Source organism: Ruditapes philippinarum, unplaced genomic scaffold (genome assembly GCF_026571515.1).
Source record: "Ruditapes philippinarum isolate M1 unplaced genomic scaffold, ASM2657151v2 ctg2502_1_1_1_1, whole genome shotgun sequence".
In the NCBI taxonomy this organism is placed as follows: Eukaryota; Metazoa; Mollusca; class Bivalvia; order Venerida; family Veneridae; genus Ruditapes; species Ruditapes philippinarum.
Genome location: NW_026857566.1, coordinates 161,239 through 180,692, shown reverse-complemented (window position 1 = coordinate 180,692; position 19,454 = coordinate 161,239). Strand labels below are relative to the sequence as shown.

Below are 19,454 nucleotides of genomic sequence, written 5' to 3'. Positions count from 1 at the left end.
GAGGTATTTGACATTTTGCATTTCTTAGTGAAATCATGCTGCTTGGATCACAAATGCAATGCTCTAGTGTGACCAAATTTATATCTACTACAGTTGACCTTTTCCAGCAATAGATCATATTAAATCTGGGGTGAGCTATCTGGGGCCATTATGACGCTCTTGTCTATGACCTTTGATTACAGAGATTACATTAAGAATATCATGTTACACTAGTAAAACCAGCTAGGTTGATTAAGTTAATGTGGTATTTTAGTAAGGTATATTATACACTGTTTTTGATTACCAAAAACAATAGGTGATAAAATGTGTCATGATATTTTACCTGTAAAGTGGTTGACATTAGTTGGAAAATTAACTATTAAGAAACTAAATGGGATTTGTTTATGATGATATTTGACATGTAATGCAGTTAGTGATATTGATCATCAGATACTGATTGGTATATAAGTGCATGTAGAAAGTTTACATATAACTATGTTCTAAATATTTGATGGAAATATTTTGTAACTAGTGAACAATGAGAAGTGGATTTTTTAGAAGTTAATGTTATTATGTTGATAGTTTTCAGAATGGAGATGAAGAAAAAATATGGAGCTACACTTTGTGTAGAAAACTATGGAATTTGACTTTAGAAAATATGTTAATTTTGTGGTTGAAAATAAAACAATTTACAAAAGGTCATTCATAGTTTACATGGGTGTAGTAGCTATAGTCTGTATATGTGTAGAACATTGCTTATACATTTTGATGAAGTGAAAATTTGAACATCATGCAAGAGGAGTACAGTATAAATGATGTATACTTAATGAGGACTGATCTTAATGCATGAAATAAAGATCAATGGAAGGCCTTGGTGAGAAAGATGTGTCAAGTTTGTCATACCAAATATTGAGTTACTTATGTCCATGCAGACAACGTTCCAAATATCATCTTAAAGCTGCGGTAAACTTCAAGTCTTTATTTACTCTCTCATAATATATTTGATTGTATTATTAATATGAGCAATATTTTCACTTCCTTTATCTTCAAGCAGGAAGCTAACATGATTGTTTGTTGTTACATGGTACTATCTTATTCGTACAAGATACAGAATTTTTCATTACATGTCAAATTTTCAAGAGCTGCTTGTTTCTTTAAAAAAAAAACAACGATGAATTCAAATTCAATAAAACATTATCATAAAGACAATAAATTGAGAAAATTTCTTTGATATAACATTATTCTTATTTAAGTTGTGATTTTTTTTTAAAACTGAAGTGTTGTTAATTTAAGTTAAATATGGTAGAACAAATAATTTATATTGTGCAGTCTTCATTAAAGTGTTAAATGTGTTACAGGATCTTTAAAGGTGTAATCTAACTATTGACATATGTCTTTTATGTTTGGACAGGTAGGAACATAAATCAAGAAGTCTTCTACATTTCACACTTCCCAGAGCATAGAATTATGGCATATAGCAAAAGTGATATAAATCATGTTAACGGGGTAAAAAAAAGGCTCTACCCTGGGGGTATGTTTGTCCAACCAAAATCATCATGCAAAGATTTTAGATATTTAGCATGTAGCATGAACTTGTAGTCCTGTAAGAAAAAAAGTTATTTGAATCATCCCTCAAAGGTCAAAAGTAGCCATGTCCTAGGATAAAAATGGCCAAAATCTAGTCACTTATTCCTTCTTCTCAGATACTACAGTGACTAATAGCTGAGGTATTTGACATTTTGCATTTCTTAGTGAAATCATGCTGCTTGGATCACAAATGCAATGCTCTAGTGTGACCAAATTTATATCTACTACAGTTGACCTTTTCCAGCATTAGATCATATTAAATCTGGGGTGAGCTATCTGGGGCCATTATGACGCTCTTGTCTATGACCTTTGATTACAGAGATTACATTAAGAATATCATGTTACACTAGTAAAACCAGCTAGGTTGATTAAGCTAATGTGGTATTTTAGTAAGGTATATTATACACTGTTTTGATTACCAAAACAATAGGTGATAAAATGTGTCATGATATTTTACCTGTAAAGTGGTTGACATTAGTTTGGAAAATTAACTATTAAGAAACTAAATGGGATTTGTTTATGATGATATTTGACATGTAATGCAGTTAGTGATATTGATCATCAGATACTGATTGGTATATAAGTGCATGTAGAAAGTTTACATATAACTATGTTCTAAATTCTAAATGGAAAACATTTGATGGAAATATTTTGTAACAAGTGAACAATGAGAAGTGGATTTTTTAGGTTAATGTTATTATGTTGATAGTTTTCAGAATGGAGATGAAGAAAAAATATGGAGCTACACTTTGTGTAGAAAACTATGGAATTTGATTTAGAAAATATGTTAATTTTGTGGTTGAAAATAAAACAATTTACAAAAGGTCATTCATAGTTTACATGGGTGAAGTAGCTATAGTCTGTATATGTGTAGAACATTGCTTATACATTTTGATGAAGTGAAAATTTGAATGTAATGATTTAAAATCATCATGCAAGAGGAGTACAGTATAAATGATGTATACTTAATGAGGACTGATCTTAATGCATGAAATAAAGATCAATGGAAGGCCTTGGTGAGAAAGATGTGTCAAGTTTGTCATACCAAATATTGAGTTACTTATGTCCATGCAGACAACGTTCCAAATATCATCTTAAAGCTGCGGTAAACTTCAAGTCTTTATTTACTCTCTCATAATATATTTGATTGTATTATTAATATGAGCAATATTTTCACTTCCTTTATCTTCAAGCAGGAAGCTAACATTGATTGTTACATAGTACTATCTTATTCATACAAGACATTACAAATGTCATGTCAAATTTTCAAGAGCTGGTTGTTTCTTTAAAAAAAACAACCCCAAGAACTTGTATGCTCTATTTTCCATAATGAATTCAAATTCAATAAAACATTATCATAAAGACAATAAATTGAGAAAATTTCTTTGATATAACATTATTCTTATTTAAGTTGTGAATTGTTTTTAAAGTGAAATGTTGTTAATTTAAGTTAAATATGGTAGAACAAATAATTTATATTGTGCAGTCTTCATGAAAGTGTTATAATGTTATTACCAGCTATAATCTTTCATTATATTAAATATCATAGCCAAACTCTACATGGGATTTACTAAATATGGCCCTTATTCATGTAATTTTACAACAACAATCAATGCTCAAATCTACTTAGGTTCACTTTACTTAAAACATACAAGGATCATGTTGGGGTCACTGTCCAAGGCCATAACTCTCGACATGAATTGTGAATTAAGTTAGTGAGCTTGGTCAATATCCAAGACACATAAGTATGTCCTGTAAGTTTTCTGAATGATATTTTATTTTTTGTTAATTCCTACTTTAACCGCCTCCGTGGTCAAAGGGGTTAGAGTGGATGACTTCTAATCCAGTTACCTCTCTGGCGTGGGTTTGATTTATGGGAGATGCTTTGGTAGTTTAGCACGGAGGAAGGTAGTCTAGTACTGGTGTAACTCTCCAGGAACGATTGTTAGGAAACTACCCGCCTATATGACTGAAATACTGTTGGGAAAAGGCGTAAAAAAAATGAAACAAACAAACAAAACCAGGCTTGACTATAAAGAATATGGAGAGCTATTATACTCTATATGGCGTTACCATGACATGAAGTTTTTGTGTGCAAGTTGGTATCTCCAAAACTACTGAAGGGCCGGTCCATCTGACAGCCGGGCCCTGAAACAAATGCTGCATTGTTTAAATTTCAGAAAATTTACATTTAAACTGTCAATGAGTTATTGTATTATTAAAGTAACCTTTATACAATACATGAAGTTTAAAGACAGAAACACATATATATGCTGCCTGTAGATATTCAGTATTTATGGTAAACATATTTTATTTAACTTCAGGAGAATCCTGAGAGTAGTGTAGAGGAGCAGATAATTACACAAGATGTGACAACGTTTACACAGAAACATAACCTTGATAATGAAGATGCCCTTGAACCAGCAGATGACATTGAGATCCCCCCACCCATGCCAGTTCAGGATCAGAGCCATATGTTAAACCTAGGGAAAAATGATGCTGCCGATAATATATCAGAAAAATTTGTAAGTATATTGACATATTATCTCATTTAGCTATAGGAAAATAATCATGTTAATATTTGTTTTTATTACAAGATGCATACAAATAGTCCTATTTACTCATGTATATAAATGTGACAAATAGTTTGTCATATCAGTATTATACCACTCCAGCTGAATAGAATTTTAAACTCAATGCAAATATGAAAAAATGGAACAAATTGCTAAGTATATAAAGACCAGATTAAAAAGAAATTCCCAAAATGGATGAAAATTCTAATTGATTTCACATATGTCAAGGCCACAGTGACTGCATGAATTCAGTGGAGAACACTTTAGCCTACTTTCATTATGTTTGGCGGGACAGTTGGTAATTACTAGTATATGACCCATGTTGATTTTTTAGGTCATTTAAATGTCAAAGGTCCAGATCACCATTACTTATCAAATTACAGACTTTTCGTAAAACTGAACTTTCTTGATAACTGTTCAGTTACAGTGTATACCAATGCAGTGTTAGACTGTAAATATATCAAACAAAATATTTCAATTTTGTTTAATATATTTACAGTCTATCTATAATCTGCATTACATTTGCTGTTGTATGTGCTCAAAAACACACTTTCAGAAAAATTATAGGATTTGCAGTTATCAACCCTTAAAGTCATAGGCACATAAGTATTAATTAAACATAGTTTTTTAATATATCGTGTATGGTCTGAATGTAACCTGACAGAGATGCATTCAGTCTGGCCTCAAAACTTTCAACTTGTTGTAATGTATTATATAATTCTGATATAAATAAAACTAGAAGACAGCAATTCAACTTAAAGTTGACAAAAAGACAAAAATGCGACTATTTCAAGGAAATTTCAACCTACAAAGCATTTAATTATTGTTTCCAATCCTCATATTCAATAAAATTGTTAACTTTTGAGGAATTTCGAGGGTCTAATTTATTGCCGTCATTTATCAAAATGCAACACAGACTAATATTATGAACCATATTTTTACAACATTAATGATCGTGATAGCTTAAATGTTAAAAGAAATACTTCATATTTTATATCAAATTTAATCTTATTGTTTTTAATCTACATTTAAGATTTGGAAATACGAAGTATCTCTTTTTCATTAAACGGTCACAACCGTTTACTCTCTTAATATTGAGATATTTTACATCAAACTGTGGACCTGAACAAGTAATATTTGTTCACTCATGTTTTTTAATATTGATAGATAAGGTGTTATTTATAGCTTACTTAACAAATATATAAAATAGGCTATCTATTCTTTCTGATAATTGATCAATTGTTATAAAAATAGCCACAGTCACTGTCTTCATATTTTACCCAAAATATATTATCAACAAAATTTAATGTTAATATATCTAAAGAGAGCAAATCTGAAGTGATTCAATTTTAAAAGATGTTATCCGGAACTGGGCTTATGTGGGTTTTACAACCCCCATCAAAGCAAACTTTTACTGTTAATGCTTCACAGTGCACTACCAGTTAACCTGTTGCACTTTTCGAATCTGTATAACTGTAAAAGTTTGTTGGTTACCCACCCCCCACCCCCCATGTGTAATTCATGCATTTTATCAATTTTATGCATTATTGTCCCTTGTTTTTCTGAAGAAAAAAGAGGATAATTATAGAAATGGGTTCTGTCCGTCACACTTTCATGTCTGGTCAAGATCACTCTTTACATGGTCTATTATAGAGTATATATTGTGTCTAGTCAAAGATCAAGGGATTTTGATATTACTTTGCACAAATGTTTACAATAATTAAAGAGGATGTGTCATGCGCAATACAAGGGTCAAAAGCACACTTGGAGGTAAAAGCTTAACATGGTTTGCTATAGAATTTATTTTGTGATTGTTACATAATGTTTTATTATTCAAGGGATTTTGAAATTGCTTGGCACAAATGTTCACAATAATGAGACAACATGTCATGAGCAACACATAGACACCTTTTTTCAAGGTCAAGGTCCATTTGGAGGTCCAGGCTAAGCATGGTGTGTTATAGAGTATATTTTGTGTCCAGTCTTTAACTTTTTCATACAGCAAGGGATTTTGAAATTACTTGGCATAAATGTTCACAATAATAAGAGGATGTGTCATGCACAAGACCCATACCAGTACTACCTTTACCTCAAGGTCAAGTTCACACTTGAAGGTCAAAGCTTTACATGGTCTGCAATACAGTATGATTTGTGTTCATTCTAAAATGTTTCATCATTCAAGGGATTTTGATATTACTTGGCAATAATGGGACGACGTGTCACATGCAACACCCAAACCCCTACCTTTAATATAATAACATATTATGTTGTTTTACAGTTTCAGCCTACTATAGCCATGAACAACAACTTCTGTGTCATTATTACAGCTTTTCTTTTAACCAAACAATGCCATGTACCTTTATAATAACATACTTTGTCTCTGAATATATTTGCTGACATTTGATATTGGGCCTCAATAGCAGATTCTTGTTATTATGGCCAACTTAAAACCACATACTCATCTGACTGCTGTGAATTTGAATCCTAATCACTCATGTTATTTCAGCTTCTTGTAGTGGATTAGAAGTTACAATATATACATTTACTTAAAAGTAATATAAAATATTGATGCTGTGAGTTATATGTAAATGAGGATTAGATTGTATCTAGGGTCTATTCAAGTTGTTGAGTGTATTCAGACTTTGTATAAATCATAATGTATATATATGAATAAATCTGCATAAAATCTATGACTGAAATACTAGGGTCTAGACAAAGATCAAGTCAAATAGTTAGTATAAAGTACAGATAAATTTGACATTAAAAATAGTTTTTTTAAGCATCATTGTTTAATAGACTAACTCGGGAATTAAGAATATTTGTATTTTCCCCAGCTGATAACATAGGTACAAAGAACTTTTTAGCTCACCTGACCATGAAGTGGTCAAGGTGAGGTAAGGTGATGGGGCTATGTCCGGTGTGTCATCAACATTTGGGCTGTTAACACTCTAGCAGTCACAGTTTTGATTTGATCATAAACAAACTTTGTCAGAATGTTTGTCTCAATGAAATACAGATCAAGTTCAAATATGGATCATCTCGGGTCAAAAACTAGGTCAAAGAAGCTAAAAATAGAAAAATCTTGTTAACACTCTTGTGGTTACAGTTTTGATCCAAATATCCTGTAATAGTGATCAGGAAGGTTGTTTGATGATTTCTAGGTCAAGGTGGAATATAGGCCATGTCCAGTTAAAAACTAGGTCTTAGGAGCTTAACATAGAAAAATCTTGTTGACACCATAGTGGCTGCAGTTTTGATCCAAATATTCTGGAAATTGGTCAGGAAAGTCGTTTTGATGATTTCCAGGTCAAGTTCAAATATGAGTCATCTCGGGTCAAAAACTAGGTCGCACAGCCTAAATATTGAAAAAAACTTTTTAACACTCTAGGGGCTACTGTTACAGGCCAAATATCCTGGAAATTGGCCATAAAGATTGTTTTGATGATTTCTAGGTCAATTTTGAATATGGGTCATCTCAGGACAAATACTAGGTCACACAGCTGAAATATAGAAAAACCTGCAGTTTTGATCCAAATATCCTGGAAATTGGTCAAGAAGGTTGTTTTAATGATTTCTAGCTCAAGTTAGAATATAGGTCATCTCAGGTAAAAAAAACTAGGTTACAGTAGCTTAAAATAGAAAAAATCTTGTTGACACTTGTGTGGCTGCAGTTTTGATCCGAATATTCTTGAAATTGGTCAGGAAGGTGGTTTTGATATTTTCTAAGTCAAGTTTCAATTCGGATCATCTCGGGTAAAAAACTAGGTCACACAGCCCAAATATAGAAAAACCTTGTTAACACTCGAAAAGGCTACAGTTTTAGTCCAAATATCCTGGAATTTGGTCAGAAAAGTTGCTTTCATGATTTCTAGGTCAGGTTTGAATATGGGTAATCTTGGGTCAAAAACTAGGTCACAGGTCCTGGAGCTAAAATTAGAAAAATCTTGTTAACACTCTAGTGGCTGCAGTTTTATCCAAATATTCTGGAAATTGGTCAGGAAGATTGTTTTGATGATTTATATATGGGTCATCTTAGGTCAAAAACTAGGTCACACAGCCTATATGTAAACACTCTAGGGGCTACTTTTTCAGTCCAAATATCCTTGAAAATGGTCAGAAAGGTTGTTTTAATGATTTCTAGGTCAAGTTCCAATATGGGTTATCTTGGGTGAAAAACTAGGTCACACAGCCCAAATAATATGGGATTGAGCCTTCATAGTCAGGTGAGCCATATAAGGGCCATTATGGCCCTCTTGTTACAGTTACAGCTTCAAAAATAAGCGAACAGGTTGACTAATCAATTGTGAAGGGTAGTGCACCGTTAAGCTATAACAGTAAAAGTTAGTTTGTACCTATAGATTAGCTTGGAAAAATCCACATTTGCCTAGTTCCAGATAAAGTCTATTCTGAGTGAACTATCTGATTTTTGTAGCTCATTCTTATGTAACAGTACTCGTGCTGACCTTCTTATGTCATCATGTATTTTGAAAGGAAGATGTTACTTAGGTCATAATGTAATACTTCTGTACAGATTGTATGTTATAGAAACTTTTTTTAAGCTCACTAGAGCTAGTGTTGATGATTGTCTGTTACAGTTAGAGTTGATGGTTGTTTGTAACAGCTAGAGTTGATGGTTGTCTGTTACAGCTAGAGTTGATGGTTGTCTTTTACAGCTAGTGTTGATGGTTGTCTGTTATAGCTTAGGATGATGGTTGTTTGTTACAGCTAGAGTTGATGGTTGTCTGTTACAGTTAGAGTTGATGGTTGTCTGTTACAGCTAAAGTCGACGGTTGTCTGTTACAGCTAGAGTTGATGATTGTCTGTTACAGCTAAATTTGACGGTTGTCTGTTACAGCTAGAGTTGATGGTTGTTTGTTACAGCTAAAGTTGATGGTTGTCTGTTACAGCTAGAGTTGATAGTTGTTTGTTACAGCTAGAGTTGATGGTTGTATGTTACAGCTAGAGATGATGACTGTCTGTTCCAGCTAGAGTTGATGATTGTCTGTTACAGTTAGAGTTGATGGTTGTCAGTTACAGCTAAAGTTGATGGTTGTCTGTTACAGCTTGAGTTGATGATTGTCTGTTAGAGATAGAGATGATGGTTGTCTGTTACAGCTAAAGTTGATGGTTGTCTGTTACAGCTAGAGTTTATATATGTCAGCAATAGTTAGAGTTGATGGTTGTCTGTTTTGCTAGATATGATGGTTGTTTGTTACAGCTAGAGTTGATGATTGTCTGTTTTGCTAGATATGATGGTTGTTTGTTACAGCTAGAGTTGATGATTGTCTGTTACAGCTTTAGTTGATGGTTGTTTGTTACAGCTAGAGTTGCAGCTAGAGTTGATGATTGTCTGTTACAGCTTTAGTTGATGGTTGTTTGTTACAGCTAGAGTTGATGATTGTCTGTTTCAGCTTGAAGATGATGGTTGTCTGTTACAGCTAAAGTTGATGATTGTCTGTTACAGCTAAAAGTGATGATTGTCTGTTACAGCTAAAGTTGATGGTTGTCTGTTACAGCTAGAGTTGATGGTTGTCTGTTACAGCTAAAGTTGATGATTGTCTGTTACAGCTAAAAGTGATGATTGTCTGTTACAGCTAAAGTTGATGATTGTCTGTTACAGCTAGAGTTGATGATTGTCTGTTACAGCTAGAGTTGATGGTTGTTTGTTACAGCTAGAGTTGATGATTGTCTGTTACAGCTAGAGTTGATGATTGTTTGTTACAGCTAGAGTTGATGATTGTCTGTTACAGCTAGAGTTGATGGTTGTCTGTTACAGCTAGAGTTGATGATTGTCTTTTACAGCTAAAGTTGATGGTTGTCTGTTCCAGCTAGAGTTTGATGATTGTCTGTTACAGCTAAAAGTGATGGTTGTCTGTTACAGCTAGAGTTGATAGTTGTTTGTTACAGCTAGAGTTGATGATTGTCTGATTGTCTGTTACAGCTAGAGTTGATGATTGTCTGTTACAGCTGGAGTTGATGGTTGTCTGTTACAGCTGGAGTTGATGATTGTCTGTTAGAGATAGAGATGATGGTTGTCTGTGACAGCTAAAGTTGATGGTTGTCTGTTACAGCTAGAGTTTATATATGTCAGCAATAGTTAGCGTTGATGGTTGTCTATTTTGCTAGAGTTCATGGTTGTTTGTTACAGCTAGAGATGATGGTTGTCTGTTACAGCTAGAGTTGATGATTGTCTGTATCAGCTTGAAGATGATGGTTGTCTGTTACAGCTAAAGTTGATGGTTGTCTGTTACAGCTAGAGTTGATGGTTGTCTGTTACAGCTAGAGTTGATGATTGTCTGTTACAGCTAGAGTTTATATATGTCAGCAATAGAGATAATGGTTATCTGTTACAGCTAGAGTTGTTGGTTGTTTGTTACAGCTAGAGTTGATGGTTGTCTGTTACAGCTAGAGTTGATGATTGTCTGTTACAGCTAGAGTTTATATATGTCAGCAATAGAGATAATGGTTATCTGTTACAGCTTGAGTTGTTGGTTGTTTGTTACAGCTAGAGTTGATGGTTGTCTGTTACAGCTAGAGTTGATGATTGTCTGTTACAGCTAGAGTTGATGATTGTCTGTTACAGCTAGAGTTGATGATTGTCTGTTACAGCTTAAGTTGATGATTGTCTGTAACAGCTAGAGTTGATGGTTGTATGTTACAGCTAGAGTTGATGGTTGTCTGTTACAGCTAGAGTTGATGGTTGTCTGTTACAGCTAGAGATGATGGCTGTCTGTTACAGCTAGAGTTGATGATTGATTGTATGTTACAGCTAGAGTTGATGGTTGTCTGTTACAGTTAGAGTTGATGAGTGTCTGTTACAGCTAAAGTTGATGATTGTCTGTTACAGCTAGAGTTGATGGCTGTCTGTTCCAGCTAGAGTTGATGATTGTCTGTTACAGCTAAAGTTGATGATTGTCTGTTACAGCTAGAGATGATGATTGTCTGTGACAGCTAAAGTTGATGATTGTCTGTTACAGCTAGAGTTGATGGCTGTCTGTTCCAGCTAGAGTTGATGATTGTCTGTTACAGCTAGAGTTGATGGTTGTATGTTACAGCTAGAGTTGATGATTGTTTGTTACAGCTAAAGTTGATGATTGTCTGTTACAGCTAGAGTTGATGGCTGTCTGTTCCAGCTAGAGTTGATGATTGTTTGTTACAGCTCAAGTTGATGGTTGTCTGTGACAGCTAGAGTTGATGTTTGCCTGTTGAGAAAATAGATATCAATTTTTAGTGCATATTTGTTCTATAATGCATGTCAGGTTCAGATGCGAGGAATATAAGGTCAATAGGCCTGAGTGATTAATTACAAAGCTGTGCAATAAATAGTGCATTATTATACTGTAATGCAACAAAAATAAAAGTGACTCCACTGAGGTTTAAAATTGTAAACACATAACATTTGAATTTCTTACATTAATGAGCTGGGGCACTTTAAACAGAAATATATGCAAAGATAGTTAAGAAATATACTTTAAAATAAATTGAAAATCGTATTTATATGCTTTTATTAGCCCGATTTGAGTGAAAAGCGTTTAAACGCTTTTCATTTTTGGGTCATTTTTTTACAATACGAATAATTATTCCGGAAAAATGAAGTGCACAAATGATCTGAGGACAAAGGTCTGCCATCTGATCATAGTCTGCACCATTGGCTATTCCGTCAATAGTTACATTAATAAAAATGATGAATGATTTGTCCAGAATTAATGATGAACATTCATGATATTTAGCATTGGAAGGGTAAGACATGTTTAACTTATAACTAAGATGACATTAACCATGGTAGTCAGGGGAGCAATCCAGATTTGCTTGTTGAACTACTGGAAAATCAAACAAAATTCTGATCTGATGTCTCCATGAATAGGAGATTGATATCAGTCATTTATATATATGTAACAACTAATTCTATGACTTTTGTTTAAAATTATTTTGATTTTGAATTGAAATCTTGTATACCTTTTTTTACCTGAAATTTCAGGCCTCAACATTATCATTGAAACCTCAGCAAGAAAATTCAGTTGACCTAGCAACTGAAATAGAAAATCTGGTTAAATTGAAAATGGTGAGAATTTATTGCCATGGCAACCCATCAAGCATGATTGTTTTTATTTATATATTGGATAGTTCCAGAATAAAGCATAATTTGAGTAGATATTTATGAAATATTTCCTGCATGATTGTTGTATTATGGTGTGTTTTTGTTTACAGATAAACTAACCAGTAGTAAAATCTCATGTGAAATTAACAGTACAGTGACTGAGAGCTGTAAATAAATTGTTATTGTAAAAATCATGCATGTTCATTTATATTATTTAATTTTTTTTATTAGCTGTCTGTTTCAAGTCAATGTTGTTGTCATGTTTAATGTAGTCAATTACACAAACAATTATAAAGGTTTGATATATCTTGACAAGAGGCAGGTGATAGACAAGGGGCATTATTTGGAAAGCTATGTTTTTGGGGGGTTATACCCCTTTTTAACTTTTACAATTTTTTTGTTAAGATCACATATTTAGTAGACTAATTTCAAAACTGTAAAAGGTATCAACATCAAACTTGTAAAATCCTTTTTATACGCCCGTTTGAAAAACGGGACGTATTATGGGAACGCCCCTGGCGGGCGGGTGGTCGGGCGGGCGGGCGGCGTCCAATTTTGTCCGGAGCATATCTCCTACATGTATCCTACATTTTCACTTTCAATTCTAAAAATAGAATTTAATCAAAGGGCATGAAATAATCCGCTTTCTTGGACTTGAGTATGTTCTAAAGAATGTAACATTTATTTACACATGTTTCATTCATTGGTCAAGATTCTTCACTGTGATAACTATGGTGTTCTGTAGACTTGGTATTTGTTCATAAAGATCATACAGTAATTACCTTATCAAATGTAAATACTTTCTCATAGAAATTTAATTATATTTTAATTTTCAAGTAAATATCAGTTCAGCTCAATCAAAGATTAAGAATTGTAATGAAATGTATTTCCCTAGAATAAAATCTTAAATCAGAATTTTTTAGTTATTAAATTACTTGTACTTTTTATACGCCCGTTTAAAAAAAGATAAAAATATGAAGATGTGTATAGGGACGATTTAATCATCATTTATTGAGGGATTGTAACACAAATGGTCATTATAATTACTACGGCTGTGACACATGTACTTTAGGTCAATATATGCAAGGTCAAGGTCACTAAAGATGGTGAAATATCCAGATTTTGTCTGGAGCATATCTCCTACATGTATGGAAGAATTTTTATAATACTTTATGGAAATGTTCACCACCATGATATGTATTGCTCCATGCATGATCCAGGTCAAAGGTCAAAGGTCAAGGTCACACTTAGAGCTCATTGAAAAACGCTTGTCCGGAGCAAAACTTCTACATTCATAGGGGGTTTTCAATATAACTTGGCACAAATGTTCACCATTGTGAGGCTGAGTGTAGCATGCAAAATTCAGATCCCTGCGACCAAAGTCAAGGTTACACATAGAGGTCAAAGTTCAGATAAAAATTTGAAGATGGTTATAGGGACCATTTAGTCATCATTTATTGATGGATTGTAGCACAAATGGTAACTATCATGACTACAGGTGTTACACATTTAATTTAGGTTAATATTTGCAAGGTCAAGGTCACTGGAGATGATTAAATATCCAGATGTTGTCCGGAGCATATTTTCTACATGCATGGAGGAATTTTAATGTTACTTTTATAGAATTGTTCACCACCATGAGACGTAGTGCCCTGCACATAAACCAAGTCTCTAGGTCAAAGGTGAAGGTCACAGTTAGAGCTCATAGAAAAACACTTGTCTGGAGCAAAACTTCTACATGCATAGAGGGATTTCAATATAATTTGGCACAAATGTTCATCATTGTGAGGCTGAGTGCCGTGCATAAAATTCAGGTCCCTGCGACCAAGGTCAAGGTCACACATTCTGTGCATATCTTCCCTATTGATTTGTTTTAAGGTTCATTTAACAACACAGTGCCAAGAATAAAAACTTGCTTGCTAGATAACACTTATCCATAATGCCCCCATCTCCATCTAAAGCTTTTTCGTAAACGGGCGTATTTTGTGACTATGGCACCCTTGTTATCTTTGTAAGTCACTTGTGCTTAAGACAAGGGGATTCTGAAATCTTTATATTTGGACTATTGCCCCCTTTTTAACATTTTGACTTTTTGCCAAAATCACTAACATAAAGGTAAATGATTTCAAGAAAGATATCAACTGAAACTTGGAACACTTGATGATTATGACAAAGCACAGTTGTGAAATATGGTGCAATATCCTAAAATGATGTCCTTTTTATACGCCCGTTTGAAAAACGGGACGTATTATGGGAACGCCCCTGGCGGGCGGGTGGTCGGGCGGTCGGGCGGGCGGCGTCCAATTTTGTCCGGAGCATATCTCCTACATGTATGGAGGGATTTTAATGAAACTTCATAGAAATGTTCACCACTATGAGGAGCAGTTTCGCGCACATGAACCAGGTCTCTAGGTCAAAGGTCAAGGTCACACTTAGAGGTCATTGAAAAATGCTTGTCCGGAGCAAAACTTCCACATGTATAGAGGGATTTCAATATTACTTGGCACAAATGTTCACCATTGTGAGGCGGAGTGTCGCGTACAAGATTCAGGTCCTTGCGGCCAAGGTCAAGGTCACACATAGAGGTCAAAGTTCAGATAAAAATATGAAGATGTGTATATGGACCATTTAGTCATCATTTATTGAGGGATTGTAACACAAATGGTCATTATCAAGACTATGGCTGTGATACATATAATTTAGGTCAATATATACAAGGTCAAGGTCACTTAAGATGATGAAATATCCAGATTTTGTAAATAGAATTTAATCAAAGGGCGACAACAAAGTTATTACTTTGTTCATAAATGACTTACACAATTACTCCCCTTGATCTACTTTCACTTTCAATTCTAAAAATAGAATTTAATCAAAGGGCATAAAATAATCCTCTTTCTTGGACTTGAGTATGTTCTAAAGAATGTAACATTTATTTACACATGTTTCATTCATTGGTCAAGATTCTTAACTGTGATAACTATGGTGTTCTGTAGACTTGGTATTTGTTCATAAAGATCATACAGTAATTACCTTATCAAATGTAAATACTTTCCCATAGAAATTTAATTATATTTTAATTTTCAAGTAAATATCAGTTCAGCTCATTCAAAAATTAAGAATTGTAATGAAATGTATTTCCCTAGAATAAAATCTTAAATCAGAATTTTTTAGTTATTAAATTACAATTACATGTACTTTTTATCTTCCCTACTGATTTGTTTTAAGGTTCATTTAACAACACAGTGCCAAGGATAAAAACTTGCTTGCTAGATAACACTTATCCATAATGCCCCCATCTCCATCTAAAGTTTTCGTAAACGGGCGTATTTTGTGACTATGGCACCCTTGTTTAACTTAGTATTTTTGGTCAAAATTGCCTATTAAGCAGTTGTTTTCAATAGTATGGAAGATAACAACATGAATCTTGAAATACTCGTTTGTCATGATGTTTGAAAGACAAGTGGCATTTTTCTGAAAGCTATATTTTGAAGTTTCGCCCCTTTTTAATTGAAAATTTTGTCATAAAAAGTATCAAAGCTATTGTAATACTTGATTATCATGACAAGGCACAGGACATTATTTTGAAAGCAATACTTTCAGGAGTTATGTCCCTTTTCAACTTATAATATTTATGAAAATTTGTTATTGATAGTTGTAACCCTTTAGACGAGCATATGGTGCTGTTGTTTTGTTTTGTTCTTTTGTGATATATATATTGAAATGTTGTAGCCTTGTGTGACATGCCAGTTTTTCTCTGGAACCTGTCAATAGTATATATAGACATTGATGAAAATCAGAGATGCTGGTGACCTGCCTATATGAAATACTATTTGTTGCATAACAAATAAAACACTTCTGAAAAATAAAGGCTTAAACTTTCCATTTTGCTTTTTAGTCATTATTTTCAGTGCAAAAGTGTGCTTGTTAAAGATGACAATAAAAGACCAAACCATTTTATCATCTGTGTGTGTTTATATTATTTATTTTAACCAAACTTGTATATCAGTAGATTTCTATTCCTTCTTTGAAAGGTCCAGACCTTCTCATGCTTTTTGAGAGTTTTTGTTTTTGAACCAACAAATGTCAGATTAGGCATTTTTTGCCTTTTCAGTAAGATCCTGTATGTTGTAATTAAGGTTGTTACCACACTTAAGTGAAATTTTATATAAGTATATAATTATGCCTCTAAAACAATTTTCAAACATCGAAGAATATGTAAAGTATGTACTGCAAATATTTGTCCACATTATATGTAATCATTAAAATATATGCATTCATTTCTTATTGAAAAATTTGACTTCGACTTTATAGAAAATAAATTTCTAATTACCTCCCTTTATTAACATGAAATGTAAATTCGGTAATATCTTTACATCTAACTTACAATATTGATAAACCTTCATTTGAGCATTATATTTATGATATAAAACCATAAAAAAATCTTTCCTGAAATGGCTAAGGCTAGAGCTTAGATATTTTAACTTTCACCAAGGTTGTTCAAATTATAGCTCTGGGGTCAAACTAAGGTCATTGATCTTCATTATGTATATATAGTAAAAACTTAAATTAAAATGGCTAGAAATAAGATATTTAGCATGAAACATTGTCTTGTAGACCTTTATCAAAATTGTTCAAAATTATGCCTTTAGTTTTAAAATTCCCCCATCTGGGGATGTCATAGCTTTTGCTTATATGTATATATTAAAAACCTTCTCCTTTGATATTAAACATTGTGTAGTGGACCTCAACCACTTGTTCTCAAATTGTAGCCCTGGGGTCAAAATTGGCCCTGCCGCGAGGGTCATAGATTTTCATAATAAACATATAGTAGAATTATTATGATAATCATGTTTTCCAAGTTTAATGTTGATAACTTTAAAACTTTTGATATCATTCTTCTTGACCAACACACTTGACCAATAAAAGGCAAACACATTGGAGGAAAAACATTGTTGTAGAGAATTCTTAAAGAAAACATCAAAAATTTAATAAAAATTTCACAGTTGAACTGAATAATCCAAGCGATTCTCAGATCAAGATCATAAGAAAGAAAACATTTTCTTGTCAAAACAATATGGCCTTTTGTTTAGTTATTTGACATACAACATTAGACTAAGCTTAGTTTGACCTCTACATATATTTTAAAGACCATGCCCCTGGGCAGAAAATTGGCCCCATCCATCAGGATACACATGGTTTTATATTTAGATAAAGTTCATTAAATATTTTTGTAAGTAAACCAAAGATATGGTGCCATATTGATAGTTGACATGTGACAAAACCTATGTAAAATAGTTTAATGCAATAAGAGTATATTTGTATAATTATATAGGATCCACCACCAGACACAGGTCAAGGCTCAGATTCTGGAGGAGAGGAAGACAAAGAGACAGAAAAAGAAAAATATCTCCAGAAAAGAAAGTAAGTCTATGAATTATATGATATTTAACACATACCCATGCCACATTTTTTAACTCCGTAAAAATGGTATTGCACGGCCGTGCATATATTTTGGTGTGACGTCATTTTCGTTATATAAACATTATAAGTATAGACGTCAAGACGCGCTAAATGTACGTGTGTCAGTGAAAAATGGTTCTTTATATATTACTTCAAACGGTCTTTGTTTTTGGAATGTGATAAATACAATATTAAATTTGTGTAAGTTTAATACTACATTTATTGAACTTGTTCAATTAAATAATATTATGCTCACCAGAGGCTCGCATAAAATAATTTTATTCATCTTGTTCAATAAATTCAGTATTAAACTTACACTCATTCAATATCCTCTATTTAAGATGTCTTCTCACATTATCATACATAAACATGTAGCTTACACATTCTAGACCAGATCATGCACATGTTTCATTTCTGACCTCTACCAAGATTGATCAAATTTATCTTGGGGTCATAAGTTTTATCTTTATGTGCATAGTAAAAAAACAAACAAAAAACCTTTTCTGAAATTACAAGGGTCTACAGTTATGGAGGTTGCTCATGACTAGTAAATGAATCCAACTGATTTTAAGGTCATTCTGTCAAAGGTCAAGGTCACTGTAGTCATCACATAAAATATGCTCAACTCATAACTGCTTCAAATTTGGCATTTAGCCAGGTCATGTCTAACAGATGACCCAGAATTGATTTTTAATTTAGTTGATTAAAGGTCTAGGTTACCTGTGGGGGCACTCTTTGCTGTTGTATTCACAATTTACAAACATACAATGTGACTTTTATTTACATGACAGTAGGTCATGCTAACTTTGAAATTTTCAGAACATATTAATTGATATTAACTTGCAGCATTTTACAGGATACCATTCAGGTGAATCTTGTATAAATTAGTATAGAAGAATACAGCAAAGAAGCCTTTTATAAGATCCAATATTTGTACTATAGTGTTGGGGGGAAAAAACAACATGTCTATAAAAATGTTTGTAACTGTACTGTTTTTACCATTGCAAAATAAAATTAAAGTTAATATTTCAATGATGTTCATTCCTGGTAAATAGGCAATCTTCACTGCACATGAATCCTATAATTGTAGTTTTAAGTTACACTTGAAATAAATTACTAAATGGCATTACACAATGTCCTTGTGATGTCCCTTTAGTTTCCCACGTGGTACAGCTATTTATTGTATCATTATAAGTAAAAGATAACAACTTTGTTTTCACTCCTATTATATACCTTAGATTATTAAAATACTATAGTTAAGTATCAAACAACATCTGATATCAATTACAATCTAACCAGTTACTGTATTACACAATAAATATATGCCATGCTTTTGTTATTTTATTTACAGATATGTTATAACAGAGCTGGTAGAAACAGAACAAGATTATGTAAAAGATATAGGATGTGTGGTAGAGGTATGTTGTTAACTACATTTCTCACTAACCAGATACAAAAATCCATAAATGTTACTAAAAATAGCGGTGTTGGAAAATCTTAACTCACATGGGCTTATCTCACACTCAACGTGCAGCACTTCTAAAAACGTATTCCTACACATACGCGCTTCACTCCTATTTAAACAAAAATGAAACGTCAAAACGACAAAATGTATTAAAAATATGTGAGCTTATCTATTAAATTGTTCACGGAATCAAAATAGATTGATATTAACTTTCACACTGCAATGAGTCCTACTCTACCTAGGTCCGCCCTTGTCAATAACGATCTGTTACTAAAAATAGCACACTTTAAAA

At 33.0% G+C, this 19,454-nt stretch overlaps 1 protein-coding gene across 1 annotated transcript in view; it reads left to right on the top strand.

Annotated features, from left to right (window-relative positions):
• LOC132750170 (triple functional domain protein-like) overlaps positions 1 to 19,188 on the top strand; it is a gene marked incomplete at its 5' end in the record, with an annotated part of 83,503 nt that extends 64,315 nt beyond the window's left edge. The window contains 4 exon segments of the mRNA XM_060740114.1: positions 3,891 to 4,091; positions 12,118 to 12,201; positions 17,570 to 17,658; positions 19,049 to 19,188. Coding sequence (XP_060596097.1) covers positions 3,891 to 4,091; positions 12,118 to 12,201; positions 17,570 to 17,658; positions 19,049 to 19,127 — 453 coding nt within the window. The 3' untranslated portion in view covers positions 19,128 to 19,188.
• Between the last annotated feature and the right edge of the window lie 266 nt (positions 19,189 to 19,454).